At 31.4% G+C, this 18,015-nt stretch overlaps 1 protein-coding gene and 1 long non-coding RNA gene across 9 annotated transcripts in view; one reads left to right on the forward strand and one right to left on the reverse strand.

The window, feature by feature from the left end:
- Positions 1-18,015, forward strand: part of LOC126892650 (zinc finger protein OZF-like) — a 348,853-nt gene that overhangs the window by 204,473 nt on the left and 126,365 nt on the right. The window contains exons 1-2 of one of the 5 annotated variants that reach the window (XM_050662284.1): positions 4,682-5,105; positions 5,229-5,484. The exons of 3 other annotated variants lie outside the window; for them this stretch is intronic. In XM_050662284.1, the coding sequence (XP_050518241.1) occupies positions 5,277-5,484 (208 nt within the window). In that variant the 5' untranslated portion in view covers positions 4,682-5,105; positions 5,229-5,276. Of the gene's footprint in view, positions 1-4,681; positions 5,485-18,015 lie in introns of those variants that run through there. One more of the 5 variants, XM_050662286.1, reaches the window with a different exon arrangement.
- LOC126892655 (uncharacterized) overlaps positions 1-18,015 on the reverse strand; it is a 238,824-nt gene that overhangs the window by 155,348 nt on the left and 65,461 nt on the right. The gene's annotated exons all lie outside the window — the stretch shown is intronic.

Below are 18,015 nucleotides of genomic sequence, written 5' to 3' on the forward strand. Positions count from 1 at the left end.
TAGAGTAACATTTAATAAACAAATTCAATATCTACAAAAATATTAAATATTTTTAGACCAATTTTTTTTTATTAATACTAATAACATAGCGCAACTTCTCCTGTAAAATAAGATATTTTATAGTGCTTATTTAAAACGCTAAAAATAATTTTTTGCAAATTTGTTTTTAAAGTTTTATGTATAATAATTTAAATAAATAGGGGGTCAAATTTAATTTTGTAAGTCTTATGTAAAAAATTGACCCTTCAACTTTGCAGAAAACAATCCTATACACCTTCTTTAGTAATTGAATGACCTCAGCAGTTAAAAAAGTAAGTTTTTTGCGAAAATGACCCCTTTTTAATTATTTAAACAATGATCCCCTTGTATGATTTGGATACTTTCTTGAAAATATCTTTTGTACCCACCTAAACTTTGATATAAAATTTGTTTCAACCTGTACGAATTTACATTTTGATTTACATGTATTGTAATTTTATTTTACTAGACTATTATTAATATATACAATCATAAGATTCGATTCCAGCAATAAAATTGCTGGTAAATAACTTTTCCCAAAAATGGCCTATTCTCCGATAATCTGCCCAGACTATTTACTTATTGCAATTGATATTACAGATTGTAAATAAATATGGGATGTAAAAAATCGCTCCAAAAGATCCAGTTTAACAGATTATACGAGCATTAATTGGTACCGCTGCCGTGAAGCCAACAGTTGAGCCTTTATATAAACAGTGCAAATTTGTCTAAAGGTGAAAACAACGTTTAAAAGTAAAAAATCGATAAGATCTACGTTAGCAGAACATATAAAATTACACATTGGTGATAAACCTTTTGAATGTGAAACTTGCTCCAAAAAAGAAATATTATTTACAGGTAATAATATGGATAAATAATAAAATAAATATTAAATAATAGTTAAATAAATAATAAATAATATTTTGTGTTTTGACAATGACGTCCGATGTGGAAGTAGAAACCTTAATACAATTATTTTTTTCAAGTAGATTGTGGCTAATTTCCCGATTAGAATAGTTGATTTCAAAAATGCCATAAAGAAATAGCATTTTCACAAACAAATAGGTATTTATTTAATTATATTTATTGTTTTTATTATTTACTTTAACTTAAGATTATAACTTAATTCTTGTTTTCCATTTCTGATGTTTTTATTTATTTACATTGAATATTAATCAAATATAATGAAGTTCTGTCAATATCTTTTTCTAAAAACTGTTTTGAACATACTCATCTTATACTTCACGCCTTCTTCGTAGGATCTTCTGGAAAGCTAAAAATACAAATATATGCATTACTAAGCATTATTAACGAATTTATGTTTTAAATAAAAAATATGATTAATGAACTCAAAAATATTATAAAACAGCTTAGAAGTTGTTTATTAATATAGTCGGTTCGCTAAACTCAGACACAACCGGCTAGTGATTTTAGTAGGTAATTTTTGTTTTTTTCCAATTTTGCCAAAATTGGCAAAATAGGGCTTTTCATCGATTGTCATTTGTTTGTGATTATACGACATATTTATGATAGATGCTCGAAACAAATGACGAAATGAAAAGCCCTCTATTATTAACTATTTAGTAATTAAGTATAAACTATATATTTAGTAATTATTTTTCTTTTGGTAAAATTTGCAAAATTATTTACTAAAATCACTATATAGCCAGTTGTGTCTGAGACTTAGTGGTACTGGGACTCTTTAAACCATATTTTATTTGGATGTCCCATTAATGTTATTCCCAACATGGATTTATACACAATCTTTATTTCAATGGAAGTCAAAACACCAATCTCAATAGATACAATCTTAATATCCCCTAACGAAAGGTCGGTCAGTGCAATCTTACAGTTTCTTGACTATAATAAAATTAATTTGTAATTTATGATGCTCAACTTTAAATTAATATAAAAAAAACTCTACCATGAAGTAAAAACCACTTCTATGTAATTGGTATAATTTAAAAATCCCAATGGATTGAATAAAATGTGTCCAATTCAGAACGTTTTCGGACCTATCAGTCCATCATCAGTGAATTTGAATACTTGCTAAATAGCCCGCCAGAGCCAAACAATGGTTGAATTTATAATTCGATCTACATCATGATACTATAAATAACAAGATAATATATTGCGCATTTCGAAGAGAAGGGAGTCGTAACGTAACTGGAGGCCCAAGTTCGTAATAGTTCGTAATGTCCGAATGATTTCCGATTAGTTTGAATTGCTCGTTGTTATACAGGGTGTCCCGAAAAGATTGGTCATAAATTATACCACAGATTCTGGAGTCGAAAATACGTTGATTGAACCTCACTTACCTATATACAATAGTGCACACAAAAAGAGTTACAGCCCTTTGAAGTTACAAAATGAAAATCGATTTTTTTTCATATATCGAAAACTCTTAGAGATTTTTTATTGAAAATGGACATGTGACATTCTTATGGCAGCAACATCTTAAAAAAAATGAAAATGAAATTTGTGCACCCCATAAAAATTTTATGGGGGTTTTGTTCCCTTAAACCCCCCAAACTTTTGTGTACGTTCCAATTAATTCATTATTGTGGCACCATTAGTTAAAAACAATATTTTTAAAACTTTTGTGTCTCTTAGTACTTTTTCGATAAGCCAGTGTTTATCGAGATATTTTGAATATTTTTCGAATCCACCACATATTTGTATACGGTTAAGTACGATTATAGAGACCTGTTAATAATCTGAAAATTTATTTATAATTTACATTTTTAGGTGTATTTTGAAAAATAAGCCACATCTCGATAAAAGGTGATTTATCAAAAAAAGACTAAGAGGCAAAAAAGTTTTAAAATCACTGTGTTTAATTAATGGTACCACAATAATAGTTTAATTGAAACGTATACATACATTTGGGGGGTTTTAAGGAACAAAACCCCCATAAAATTTTTATGTAAATATGTTAAAAAAGAAGCTGCATCTCGATAAAAACTGGTTTATCGAAAAAATATTAAGAGGCAAAAAAGTTTTCAAAATGTTGTGTTTAACTAATGGTATAACAATAATGAATTAATTGGAACGTACACAAAAGTTTGGGGGGGTTTAAGGGAACACAACCCCCATAAAATTTTTATGGGGTGGACAAATTTCACTATAATTTTATTTTAAGATGTTCCTGCCATAAGAATGAGACATGTCCATTTTCAATAAAAAATCTCTAATAGTTTTCGATATATTGAAAAAAATCGATTTTCATTTTGTAACTTCAAAGGGCTGTAACTTTTTTTATGATCACATTTGTACTAACGGTAAGTTAGATTCAATCGAACTATTTTTGACACCAGAATGTGTGGTATAATTTATGACCATTCTTTTCGGGACACCCTGTATAGTCCAGGCTGTATGGTCGCCTCCGTTAGAGGTAAATTATTCCGATTCGATTTTTTTGTACAAACTTACTAAAAAAGAGTTCCTTATAACAAATCCATAGGGTGACGGGAGGTGTCGCGGTCATAAAATTGTTTAAACAATTCTGTGCTCCGTGCGTAAAGAAAGTTAAGTCCCAAAACACTGTTTTGAGATAAACGCGTTTAAAGTTTACAAAAATATGTTCGAGTTATACTTTTAGAGTTTTTACAAGAATGTATCCCTCAAAATTCTTTTAAACACTTTTGATCAATTAAATATTTATTTCTCTCAATAACATAATCAATAAATAATATAAACAAACCATATAAGTATTATAAAAAATATAATAAACTTTTTCTTACATGGGCTTAACACAATTTTCACAAATATCATGAACTTAACACGCTTAACGCATAACACAAACTATTACAAAAAGCATAAAAAATATCTATTTAATAATAATAATGGGGATTCTTAAGACCAATAGCACCTTAAGTGCAATGGCTAATTTCGACCATTTTTGGACTTAACTCACTTTACGCACAGAGCACAGAATTTTTTTAAACAAAGTCAAAAAATTAATTTTTTTAATTCGTTCAATTTTCTTAGATTTTTTGGGTTATTATAATATAAGCATTGTGATTTTTCCCTAAAATTTATTTTTGTCGAGTTATACGCGATTTAATATTTGAAAACGCGAAAATCGCCATTTCAAGGATTAATCACTGAGTTAAAAATTATTACTACGAAAGCTAGAAAGTGACCAAATCAAAGTTTAAAGTTCACCCTACAAGATCCTGAAGAAATTTTTGTCATTATTTTATTACTAATGCTGTTATATTTAATTATTAACAATGAGCGCTAACTGCATATAGGCGGCCGTCAATAGTGAGTGCGAAAGAGATGCACCATTCCGGCTGTCTAATGGTGCATCTCACTTGCACTCACACTGACGGCCGCCTCACTTAGCGCTAATGGTTAACACTTAAAAATAACATCTCGGTAATAAAATAATGACAAAATTTCTTCAGGATCCTGTAGGGGGGGCTTTCAACTTTGATTCAGTCACTTTTTGACTTTCATAATAATAATTTTTAACCGAGTTATTAAGCCTTAAAATGGCCATTTTAGCGTTTTTCAAATTTTAAATCGAGTATTACTCAACAACAGTCAATTTTAGAGAAAAATTACAAGAGACCTTTTTGGCTCATAATTACCCAAAGAATCTAAAAAATTATTCGACGTGAAAAAATTGTTTTTTTTAATTTGTTTAAAAAAATTGTTTTATATATCAATACACTCTGTGTATTTGTTATAGGAACTCTTTTTAAGAGTTTGTGCAACAAAATCTAATCGGAATATGTTTTCTAACGGGGGCGACAAACAAGAATTCAAGTTCCGGTCTCCAGTTACGTCATGCGATGCGCGAACTCGGACATATTTGCGCTACGGGAAGGTACTATCTTGTTAAGTATCATGATCTACACATTTATTATGTCAAAGTAATATTGAGCAGGCTAAAAGCGGATGTTAAAAGATATAACCTCCGGGAACATGGTGAAACCCTGCCAGGAAACTTAAACAACTGTATTTATTTTATATTCTATTTAAGGTTTAGAACCAGATTACATCACGGTCGCCAACAAATAGTGCTGGCGAATCACCTCATAGCGAAGCCATGAAAAAAGAGAAGAAGAAAGAGAAAGGTTAGAAAGTCATAATTCATAATAATAAAAAATAAAATGATAAAAACATAAATAAACATAAACATAAAAAGACTACTGTAAAGTATTTTGGTAATGGTTAATTTACATATATTATCCTTCTAGTTTTCAGTAGATATATATTTTTTATAATACGAGATAAAAATAACAATCATGTTTAATCAAACTGAAGTAAAACAAGAGGTAGCTGAGACAACTTGCAAAAGAGAAATAGAAATAATAGATAATGAAGTTCTACAGGATACCTTTAAAACCGAATTTAAGGAGGAGCCTAAGACAGAAAGTGCCTGCGATACATTTGATTTTGATTATTTAGATGTGAAGAAATGCCCTATAAAAGCTGAAATAGATCAAGATGAGGGTAAGTGAATAAAGAGTAGCTATAGTATCTCCACTCGTAAGTACCTTTTCAGACTAAGCCAATAGCAGCAAAGCATTGTTTTAAATAAACGAATACAGATGAGCCACTTTGAGTGTCTGGCTGATTTTAGTGGCTCAACAATGATTTGCTGCAATTGAATACCGGTGGCGGACACCAGTGTCTTAATCTGAAAGGCTACTTACTAACTTTTCCCATGCACGAAATTATTCAACAACTACTTTTTATACTAGGTCTCTTTTTAACTCACAGAAACAAGTACAGTAGAACTCTAATTATACACACTCCAATTATCCAGAATATTGAATGTCTTTGACAGATTATGAATTTTGACTGTTGATGTCTTGATTTATTTGCATTTATGGTTTATTTGGTTTTATAAATCAATAAAGTTTATTTGGTTTTATATTTATTTATTTATTTATCAACAGGCAATCACCCAATTAAATAAAGTATAAATATTAATCACATGAGATTTCTAACCTAATCTACAGTAAATTTAAAAATTTTAATCATACAAACTAGGAACATTAAATAGCAAACATTAACAAAAAATGTACAGAACACAAGGACATTAAGTTATCACACACAGTTTTTAAGCTGAGCTTTAAATTCTTTTGGAAAACTATAACAATCTAAACTTTCCGAATATTGGTTAGCAAACCTAGGTGTTCTAGACATGAAAGAGTTATGTCCATAGTTTGTGCGATGGGGTCTAACGTAAAAGGGTTGATTTAGCCTTGTTTGTCTACTAGGAACATGGAGGCTAATTTTCTCCAATAGTTGAGGACCAAAATTATCGGAGCGTAGTATGAGTATGCTACACATTGGAGTGTAGTATGCTATGAGAGAGATTATGTTGAGAGACTTTTCCATATTAGAATAGTTAATTTCATCAACCCTCTGGTTTTGTTTAAATGCAACAAATCTTAAGAACTTGTGCTGAACTCTCTCAATAACTTGAACATGGGTGTTATAGTGTGGAGACCAATCACATGAACAGTAATCTAGGTGAGGTCTCACAAGTGAACTATACAATATTTTTATGGATGGGATATTTAGAAAGTCTTTGGATAAACGCACAACGTTTATAAAATGCACAACCTTTGATAAACCCTAAAAGTTGAAGTGATTTTGAGACAATAGATGAGATATGGGGGAGAGCACAACACCTAGGTCTTTTATCTGAGATACAGAGACTAAAGGACAATCCTTAATAGTATAGATATGATTTGTAGGAGTTCTATTTTGACCAAAAACCATTAAGTGACACTTTTTAACATTAAGTTCCATTCCGTTGCTATCACACCAATAGCTCAACTGATCCAAGTCAGATTGTAATTTTTGATAGTCACCATCATTCTCGATTTTCAAATATAATTTTAAATCGTCAGCAAACATTAGGAAAAAAGCAAAGTGGAAACAGGAGGAAATATCATTAACATAGATATTGAATAGAAGGGGTCCCAAATGTGACCCTTGTGGCACTCCTGAAGGTACCCTAATTTCAAACTATTGAAAACCCTGAAAACATACTATTTGTATTCTTTCAGATAGGTAGGATAACAACCATTCTAAAAGTTCACCCTGGATACCCACACCTCTCAACTTATTGATTAAAATCTTGTGATTTACCCAGTCAAACGCCTTTGTAAAATCTGTGTATACAGCATGAACCTGGAAGCCACCTTTAAGAGATTCCACAAGGAAGTCAGTAAATGTCAATAAATTAAGTTCAGTGGAGCAGCTAGAGAGAAATCCAAATTGCTAGTTGATAAAACAGTATTTTAAACTAGACCCTTAAAAACTTCGGGAATACAACTCAGAATGCTAATCGGACGATAATTGTTCACTTGAGACTTATCTCCAGATTTTAATATTGGGTTATTAATGCTAGTTTTCCAGTAGGCTGGGAACATCCCTGTCTTTAATGACAGGTTAAAAATGTGAAAACGAGGTCTAGAAAGTAAAAAGCTTAAGTGTTTAAGAAAAGAAGGTGGAAGACCATCTGGACCTGGCCCCTTGTTGCTATCCAAAATGGAAAGTTTTTCATATATAGACGAAATAGAAATGCCAAATTGAGATATAGTAACTTATGATAAGTTGATGTCACCAGAATCTAAAATATTATCCTGCAAAACACAATCTCTATCACTATAAATTATATTTATATAAAATAAATATAATATTTCAGTTAAATAAAGGAAGAGTTGCAATATTGACTTTTGGGTCTCCAGACAAAGACAATTATTAGTAATACCACAGTGTTGTCAATTTGTGAAAAATATTCTGTCAAATAGAGGTTTGGCAGAATACCAAACGCCAAAGTATCTACCAAAAGAGGTTTTTCCAGTAGGAGGTTTTTCTGTTTTTTACAATACTACATATTTTTAAAAATATTTGTATAAAAATAACAGCAATATCTCGTATTAGGAATAGACTATGCCCTACCATGCGATATTCTGAGTATAAACTCAAACAAATTATTATGATATGGGGAATTTCTTATCAATTTTAGATATATTCAGTTACAGGGTATTAGATGACCTGTAGGTTCCTAGAATTTTTTGTTTAGATCGGAGTTTTGTGTATAGGTGGATAACTGTTTTGTTAATCATTTACCGCGAAAATTGGAAATTTAGTTTTTTTTGCAGATACAGGGTATTAGAATTAGACCGTCGATATATTAAAAATAATAATTGTTTTTTTATGTAATTCACTCAATAGTTTTGTATTTCTCAACCTTAGGTACACTAAATTCGCTCTATCAAGATTTACTTTGACAGTGACATTAGTAATTTTTTTTTTGGGAAGTTCAGTTGTCAGAAGTGACTGGAAATTACCTACTACACAACTAACGCACTAGCTCATATATATATATATATATATATATATATATATATATATATATATATATATATATATATATATATATATATATATATATATATATATATATATATATATGTTATGGCGAGCACGCCACTGTGTGTGTTTATATTTCAATATTTAGACTACGTGACGTGATAAACACCAACGCTTGTAATTTCGCGGTGTCAGCGAAATGTTCATGGACTATGAAAGGTTTTAAGAAATATGTAGTTTGTATTCATTAATTTTAGTATCGTTTTGTATCTCTAACTGTTAACATCTCAATAAATTTGTGCATTTCCTTCAGTAGTTACGTTACTCAATTCTCCAACGAACACACCACATTTTATAAAGAATAAGACTGGCGCAGTTAGTAGAAATTTCCAATTAGAAAAAGTAAAGCCTTTTTTCTAATCGATTTTAATCGTTAATTGGGAAATTGGAGAATTAGTGACTTAGTAGTTGAGTTCCGAGTGTAAGGCCACGAGGAAGGAAAACTGAAGGAACTCGTAAGCAACTTGAAGAATTCCAAGTGTAAGGCCACTTGTTGTGTAAAGCCACAAAGCAATTCGGAAGTTCTGGAGAGGCGCAACTAGCAACTTCGTGAAATCTTCTCAACCACCAGCTTCAGTGAAAAGCCACTCGACCCTGGAAACGGTGAAGCATTTCCACAGAAGAAGCAACTACATACAGTTTAGAATTTCGACCAGTTCCAGTGTACAGCCACTTGATCCAGAAGGTACAACGTTCTCCACCCGTTCTCTTCCCGTTCCAGTGTAAATCCACCTGATCTGAGACGCTGCAACGTTCTCGACCCGTTCCGGTGTAAGGCCACGTTCTCACGGAAGTACTTGAGGTTAGTCGAATTATATTAATTTTGTATTTGTTTTCATTTTTTTATTTACTCTGTTTCGCTATTTTCAAACTTTTAAGATATCATATCTAGTATTTGCATTTTTTTTATTTTTTTATTTGTTTAACTTATTTTTTGTTAATATAATGGCAACTAACGACGTAACAGCAAATACGTCCATAATTTCCGCCAACACTTCTAATAATTATATTAATAGTGACAAAGCTATCAAGCTTATAAATGTTTTTGATGGGTCTTCTTCAAAATTACACTATTTTATAGATTCTGTTGATTTCATTTTTGCAAAATTTGACCCAGCGGATTTACAAATTTTTCCTTTTATTGTAAAAAGCAGGTTAGAGGGAAAGGCTCTTGATTTCATTGGCTCGAAAGAATTTTCGACATGGCAAGAGATAAAAAATGCTCTCCTTTCTCAGTTTGGTGAAAATTTGGATTTGCAGTGTCTAAATTTTGAGTTATGCCATTTTAAGCAACGTTCTAGTGAAAAACCGGTAAATTTCGTTGATAGAATTGAAAAACAATTGATAAGAATCAGTAAAGTTATCAAATACGATTCAAGTTTGAACAATGTTGAAAAAAAATGTTTAAATAATTTTCACAGTAAGACTGCAATTCTGACCGCTATTACGGGCATAAAAGAACCTTTGTGTCAAATGCTTCGTTCTTTAAATCCCAGTTCGTTGATTCAAATTAAGCAAATTTTAAACGATTATGAAAACCAACAATATTTCAAACAAACAAATGACAATTTTTCTAAATTAAATATAAATAATGACAATACAATTTCTTCAAGTAATGCAGGTACGCAAAAAACATTTTCTGCGCCCGGTTCAACAAATCAATCGATAAATCCAAATCCACCAATTAAATTAACCATTCCAAAGTGCACTTTTTGCCATAAATATGGACATAAAGCAGAAAAATGTTATCGTAAACCACAATCTCACAATGTTGTTCATAATACCTATTGCGACAACGACAGTTCAGAAAGCGAAAAAGACATAGAAATCGAAGTTGATCAGGATTTTTTAGAGCAAGTTCCGCTGACAACTTTACAATTTACCAAGTAGCAAATAAACCGCTTCTTTACGCGCATATTAAAAATTTAAATTTAAAGTTATTAATTGATTCAGGGGCAGCTATATCAATATTGAAACCAAGTAAAATTTTAGACTCTTATCAGTTTAATCATGAAAATTTTAAAATATTTGGTATTAGTAACGAACCAATTCAAGTTACAAAGAGCGTAAACTTTAAATTATTTTCGAGTGTTGAAAAATTCTATATAGTAGACATAAATTCTCCTTTTGATGGAATACTTGGTTATGATTTTTTAGAAAAGAATAAATGTGTTATTGACTTTGGTTTGAATACTTTATTTGCTAATCATGAGGAAATCCCATTGTTTTCGTCTGATCGGGAACATAATATATTTAGTCTAAATAATATACACGAAAATCAAGTCCGAAGTAATGTTATCGACTCAACTGAAAAAATTGATACTATTATAAGTAAACTAAAATTAGACCATCTTGATGAAAGATTACAAACAAAGATAAAAGATATTCATGTGAAGTTCCAAAATATATTCTCGTTACCTAACGAACATCTAACTTTTAGCAGTCGAATAAAACATAATATCCGTACTAATCCTGAAAATGCCAGTCCGATTTATACTAGAAATTATCGGCACCCTCACGTTCATAAAAAAGAGGTCAATAAACAAATAACAAAATTATTAGAGCAGGGAATAATTCGCGATTCTGTCAGTCCTTGGAATTCGCCATTTTTTATTGTCCCCAAAAAACCTGACGAAAATAATGTTCAAAAATGGAGGATAGTAATTGATTTTAGAAAATTAAATCTTATCACGGTTGACGATAGATTTCCTATCCCGAATATTAGCGATATTTTCGACCTTCTCAATACCTCTAAATTTTTTTCTACAATCGATCTGGCGTCGGGTTTTCACCAAATTCCCATGAATCCCGAAGATATCGAAAAAACAGCTTTTTCCACAGAAAACGGGCACTTTGAATTTACTAGAATGCCGTTTGGGCTTAAAAACGCTCCTAGTACCTTTGCTAGAGTGATGAATGACATATTTCGAGAGCACATAGGCAAAACATGTTTCATTTATATGGACGATATTTTAATTTTTAGTAATACAGTCGAAGATCATCTTAAAAATATCGAAATAATTTTTGAATTAATACAAAAAAATAATTTAAAGATCGAACCTGATAAATGTAAGTTTTTAACGGATGAAATAACTTTCTTAGGTCATTTATTGACACCGGAAGGTATTAAACCAGACCCGAAAAAGATTCAAGCTATTTTAGATTTTCCAGTCCCGCAAAATCAAACTGAATGTAAATCATTTCTCGGCTTATTTGGCTATTATAGGAAATTTGTAAATAATTTTGCTGATTTAACTAAACCTCTAACGGGTTTGTTGAAAAAAAAATATAAAGTTTCATGTTACACCCGAAGTAGTGGAATGCTTTGACAAATGTAAACAATTTTTGACCTCGGAAAAAATTCTGGTTTATCCTAATTTCTCTAAAGAATTTATTTTGACGACCGATGCATCGAATGTCGCTGTCGGTGCGGTTTTGTCACAGATGTCCGATAACGGTGAGGATCGACCTATCGCTTTTGCATCGAGAACATTAAATGAAACTGAAATGAAATATTCCACTACAGAAAAGGAATTATTGTCTGTTGTACACTTTACAAATTACTTCCGTCCATATCTATTTGGAGTTAAATTTCGATTAGTCACAGACCATAGACCACTTATATGGCTTTTAAATTTAAAAGATCCTAATTCTAAATTATCACGATGGAGACTGAAATTAAGTGAATATAATTTTGATATTCAGCATATTTCGGGCAAAGCAAACAGAGTTGCAGACGCTCTGTCAAGAATTCGATTAAACCATGTGCATCAAAAACAAAATGAATATACCGAATTTGAGAATGTTAAAACTAACTTAGTTTTAAATAATTTTTCCTACTCTAATGAGCAAATCTTAGACGTTAACAATAAGAGTATTTTATATCTATACGATGAGAATGACAGAAATATAAATCATTTCGAAATTATCAATGATAATTTTCCCACAGTTGGTGACTCGGATTTTGAAAAAATTTTAAAGTTATATAACGAAAATCGTAGTAGAGAGATTAATATAGTTAAAATTAAGCCACACCATTGCCTTGAGAATTTTAATACTTTGAAAAAACTAGTATTAGTCCGAAATAAAACTTATAGCATACCTTATTTTGAAAGCAATATTTATTATAAAATGCTCAGTTTCCTTTATCCAGACGTTAACTTTGTAATTTGTAAAAATATCGTTACTATGCCGCCTGTAGAAGATAGGCAAAGGATAATTTTCGAATATCACAACGACCCGAGTAATTATCACAAAGGAATTAATGAAACTGCAGACAAAATTCGACAACTTTATAAATGGAAAAATATGTATAGAGAAATAACCGAATTTATTACTTTATGCCCTACTTGTCAACTCTCAAAATTTGATCGTAGGAATCGTACTCAAGGTTTAAATGTAAGGCATTCTCCGGAGAAACCATTTGAGGCTTTATCTGTAGACCTGTTCTTTTTTGATAAACAGAAAATGCTCACCGTTATAGATAATCTAACAAAATTTGCGCAAGCGTATATTTTAACTGATAAAAAACCAGAAACGATAATTAGTAAGTTAAAAAATTATTTTTCGCTTTTTGGCCTTCCTAAGATGATTATGTCAGATCACGGGGGCGAATTTAATAATAAAAAGATACAAAGTTTTGTTAATTCGTTGAATATCGAATGGCACCTTACTTCGTCTGAGTACCATGCCTCTAACGGTATAATTGAGCGTTTCCATGCTACCATAACAGATACTTTGCGAAGCTATCTTTTAGAACATAACCAGTGCGACTTAGAAGATGCACTTTTAGTCGCTATATACTCATATAATTCTAGTAAACATCATTCAACATCCACTACCCCCTACAGTTTAGTATTTCCATATAAAAATGATAGAGAATTTGATGAAATTTCGTATAATAATCAGTTAGAAAATATAAGGGAAAAACAATGCGATCAAAGGAAAAAGCAAAAGAACCGTTTTGATAACTTAAGAACGAGTAACTTGGAAGTAAAGTATAAAGTTGGAGATAATATTCTCTTAAAAAGACCAAGAAATCCAAATACACCAAAATCGATATTAAATACAGGACCATATGTTGTTCTGGAAGTCAATGAAACCAATAAAACTCTAAAAATTAAGTTAGATAACGAGGTTATTCGAAAATTTCATTTCAATAATGTAAAACCATTTTATGAGGTTATTAACTAAACGAAGTTGAAGTGTAACACGGCAAGTAGTAGATATGAACTTTCATTTTCCATATTATAAATGAATTTAATCAGTAATAATTGCAACATATAATTCGATTACCTTGTGGTACACTTCATCTACGGCCTTCTCACAACAACAAAAATAGAATGAGTTATTGCCGGTGGGTTTCTTTGTTTCATGTGGCCCTACCTGCCCTGTTCGGAGCATATCCAGAGAGGCTCTACACTACAAGCCCAAAACTTCGAAGCTGCAAAGAGGCCCTTCTTGGACACCCCAGCTTCGGTTTTCAGGAGGGAGGTGTTATGGCGAGCACGCCACTGTGTGTGTTTATATTTCAATATTTAGACTACGTGACGTGATAAACACCAACGCTTGTAATTTCGCGGTGTCAGCGAAATGTTCATGGACTATGAAAGGTTTTAAGAAATATGTAGTTTGTATTCATTAATTTTAGTATCGTTTTGTATCTCTAACTGTTAACATCTCAATAAATTTGTGCATTTCCTTCAGTAGTTACGTTACTCAATTCTCCAACGAACACACCACATTTTATAAAGAATAAGACTTATATATATATATATATATATATATATATATATATATATATATATATATATATATATATATATATACATCATTCTATCATTGTTGCGTCTGATAACATCCCAATTACATACATTATTGATACCTTCGAATTATTGCGTCCGTATATCGGACGCAATAATGTCAAGCCATAATTTTCGTTGTTCCTGTCGTTTTTCAAGTATCATTGCTACTCTGTAAGTTGACAAAATATTCAAACTTCTCCTTTTTAATTTCAATTTGGCAACATATAATCAGATGACAGATATATTTTATGATTTAAATTTTGTATCAGGACGCAATAATGTTAGCAACCAGTTTATTGTTAGTTCATCGATTTTCCGTGTTGGCGCTAAGATAATATACTACTCCAAGTATACATTTGACAAAGCACGCATATTATTGCTTCCGAAATGTGGCAACTCTGTTATCTATTTTTACTTTAATAGATATACATATTTGAGATCCGTATTGTACGTGGATTTTTAAGAAAATAGTTTTCTTAAAAACAGTTTACTATCAATATGAATCGTGGGAAGCGAATATTAAATGAGTGCCTAAAACAAGGTTATAGAATAGAAATATGCCTTGATGTCATGAACAATTTAAACAATTTTATAGACAAAGCTTACAAGAATCATAAATAAAAACAATAATAAATACAATTTACTAAAATTATACAAATTGTCAATATAAATTAAACATAATAAAGTGAAATAAAAATCAGTACCCTAACAATATATTGCAAAATTTAAAAAAAATTGCAAATTGCGTAATCTACCTAAAAAATTTAATAAGTTATGCTGCTGCATATGACACTCAAATATAGATTAAGATTCTACTTATACATAAGAATACTGTAATTTCTTAGTTATTGGTTAAGAAACTCTGCTATTGAATAATATTGGTCTTTCCGATAAATAGGCTTTTGTCATTTTAAGTTGCAGAGGGAGATGGTTGTATAGTTTTTTGCAGAATATAATATAGATTTCTTTACTAACTCGCTGGACGGGATCGGTAAATATATGTCAAAGGTAGAATTTCTGGTGGAATAGTCATGTCTAGGTCTTGCTGGAAAGACATGTAGATGTTTACGAATTAAGCAAACAGTTTCTAAAATATATAAAGAGGGTAGTGTTAGAATCCTGTGACCTTTGAAGTAGCTTCTGCAATGTGTTGTTCTTCTGAGGCCAAACAGATATCTAATTGCTCTTTTTTGTAATTTCAAAACAACATCGGATTGGGCAGCTGTACCAGAACCCCAAAAAGGCAGACCATATCGAAGATGGGACTCGAACAATGAAAAGTATGTTATTTTGGAAGAGGCTAAATTCATTTCCTTCGAAACAGATCTTATTGCAAAGCAAGCTGAGGATAGTTTCTTGCTTAACACATCGATATGAAGGGACCATTTAAGGTTGCTATCTAAAAAAATACCAAGAAACTTTACAGAATCAACGATATTGATCTGGCTGTTATAAAGAGGTAAGAGTTGAAGAGTTCCTTTATAGGATAATGCTACTAATCTACGTTAAAAAATGGTAAATTAGAATCGGACCAGGATTTTATTGTGAGTAGATCAGAAGTTATAGTAGCATGAAGAGTTGCGATATTTGAGTTGCTCCAAGTGATACTGGTATCGTTAGCAAAAAGAAAAACTTTTCCATCGTTTTTTAAACTAGTGATGTCATTAGTAAAGATAAGGAAAAGTAGAGGACCCAATAATGAACCTTGTGAACCACATACAACATTTTTGAGACTAGAGTCTGTATCATTTGCTTTAATCCGTTGTTTCCTATTATCCAAGTAAGATTAAAACCAGTTCAAAGAAAGACCTTGAATTCCATAGAAATCTAGTTTTTTTATCAAAATGTCGTGATTTACACAATCAAAAGCTTTGACATAATCACAAAAAACAGTGGCAGTGTGCAGATTATTGTTTAATGCTTGATAAACCTCATGTAGTACAGAAAACATGGCATCGATGGTACATTTATTATTTAAAAAGCCGAACTGATTTTGTGATAAAATCTTGTTATCACAAATGAATGAATTCGAAACCTTTCTTGAATTAGGGAGATAGGAAATGGGATCTTGTTGTGACACAATAGTTGATGTTATATTTTTACTCACATTAACAAAGTATTCATTTAGATTTTCTGGGTCTGGAAGGGAAAATGTTTGAGTTGTGTGAGTTTTATTTCGAAGATCGTTTATTATGGACCAAGTTTCTTTTGCAACACTTTTAGAGCTTCTGAGACGATTTTGATAGTAAAATTTTTTAGCTGATTTTATAAGTTTTAAATAGATTGCCCTGTACTTGGTGATATATTCAGTAACAGAGACGTTGGTAGTAAATTTCTTGATGTAGACTAGTGAACGCATATTTTTGGCTGATATGCGGACACCTTTGGTAGTCCAGAGTTTGCGATGTTTTGGCTTAATTGTGATTAAAGGAAATGCTTTATTGAAGATACAGACAAGCTTATTCAACAAATCACTGAAATTATAATTGACGTCCATAGAAGGAAAATGCCACTCAGAGGTTAAGCATAAATTTTGGAATTTACGAAAGTTCCGACCGGAAAAAATCCTGCTTAACGTCGAGTTTTCGAGGAGGACTTGCTAAAGATGTTATAAACTTCGTATAAACCGCTTCATGATCAGATAGTCCCGCATTAACAGTTGTAGCGCAGACATCACGGGGTGAGAAATCTGAGACAATATAATCAATTATGGTAGATGAAGTTTTTGTAATCCTTGTAGGAGAATTAATGTGCATTGATAGACCATATGATTCAAATATGTTGACCAGGGATATTTGTGTAGCACAAGTAGCAGGATAATTAATATTAAAGTCACCGCATTGAATTTTTCTGCTTTTATGAGGCAGGTCATCTAACAAATTTAGCAGGTTCTGAAATAATAGTTCCACGGAAGAGTCAGGTGATCTATAAATGCAAATAATATAAAGATTAAGGTTCTTACTGTAAACTAAGGAAAACTCAAAGAATGCTTCACTTAATAGAAAGTCATATTTTGTTACCAGAGAAAAATCATTATTTGTAGAAAGGATTTGGGTGCCTCCATGAGCTGAACTTAGACGGTCATACCTAGCAATAGTGGAATATTTTTCTACAAAAAAAGGCTCGTTGACTTCAAGCCAGTGCTCAGTAACCGCAACTATCGGTGGAAACCCTAATTCCTCTAGAAACAGAAATAATTCATCAGTTTTATAGAACGAATATTAATCAGGACAATGCTAAATTTGTTATCACTAAAATTATTTGAGGATTCTAGTCCCTCAGAACACGTCGTGATGTTTAAAAATTTCGTCTTGGAGAGGCAGCGAAATAGTAGTTTCGGTGGCATTCCCTTGATTTTTGCAGGTAAATAATTCTTTCCGAAGTTAGAAAAGACCTAAAAGCAGCAAGATCAGCGTCTACCTCATCTGCACCAATTCCATAAGCATCATTAAAATCTAGAAGAATTTTTCATAGATCTTCACTCTTTGTAGGAAGTCCTTCGGAAGCCAGAAACAGTTTAACACTTGTGTTGGTATACCCATCATAAAATACTAATGCAGGTTGGTCGTGTAGAAAAGCAAGATGAAGTTTAATGGCCTTTAAGATATCCGGTTCCCTTAATCTGGCTAACAGATATCGACTATTAGAGTTATTGGTTAATCTAACTCTTGGTGGGGTCAATGGATCCAGATTAGTAGATGGTTCTAAAGTATCTTTCTTAATGAAATTAATATGGGTATGGAACGGATTCTTAGTTTTGAAAATTTCGATGGCCTGTTTGTCT

The sequence above is a fragment of the Diabrotica virgifera genome, chromosome 9 (assembly GCF_917563875.1).
Source record: "Diabrotica virgifera virgifera chromosome 9, PGI_DIABVI_V3a".
Taxonomy (NCBI): Eukaryota; Metazoa; Arthropoda; class Insecta; order Coleoptera; family Chrysomelidae; genus Diabrotica; species Diabrotica virgifera.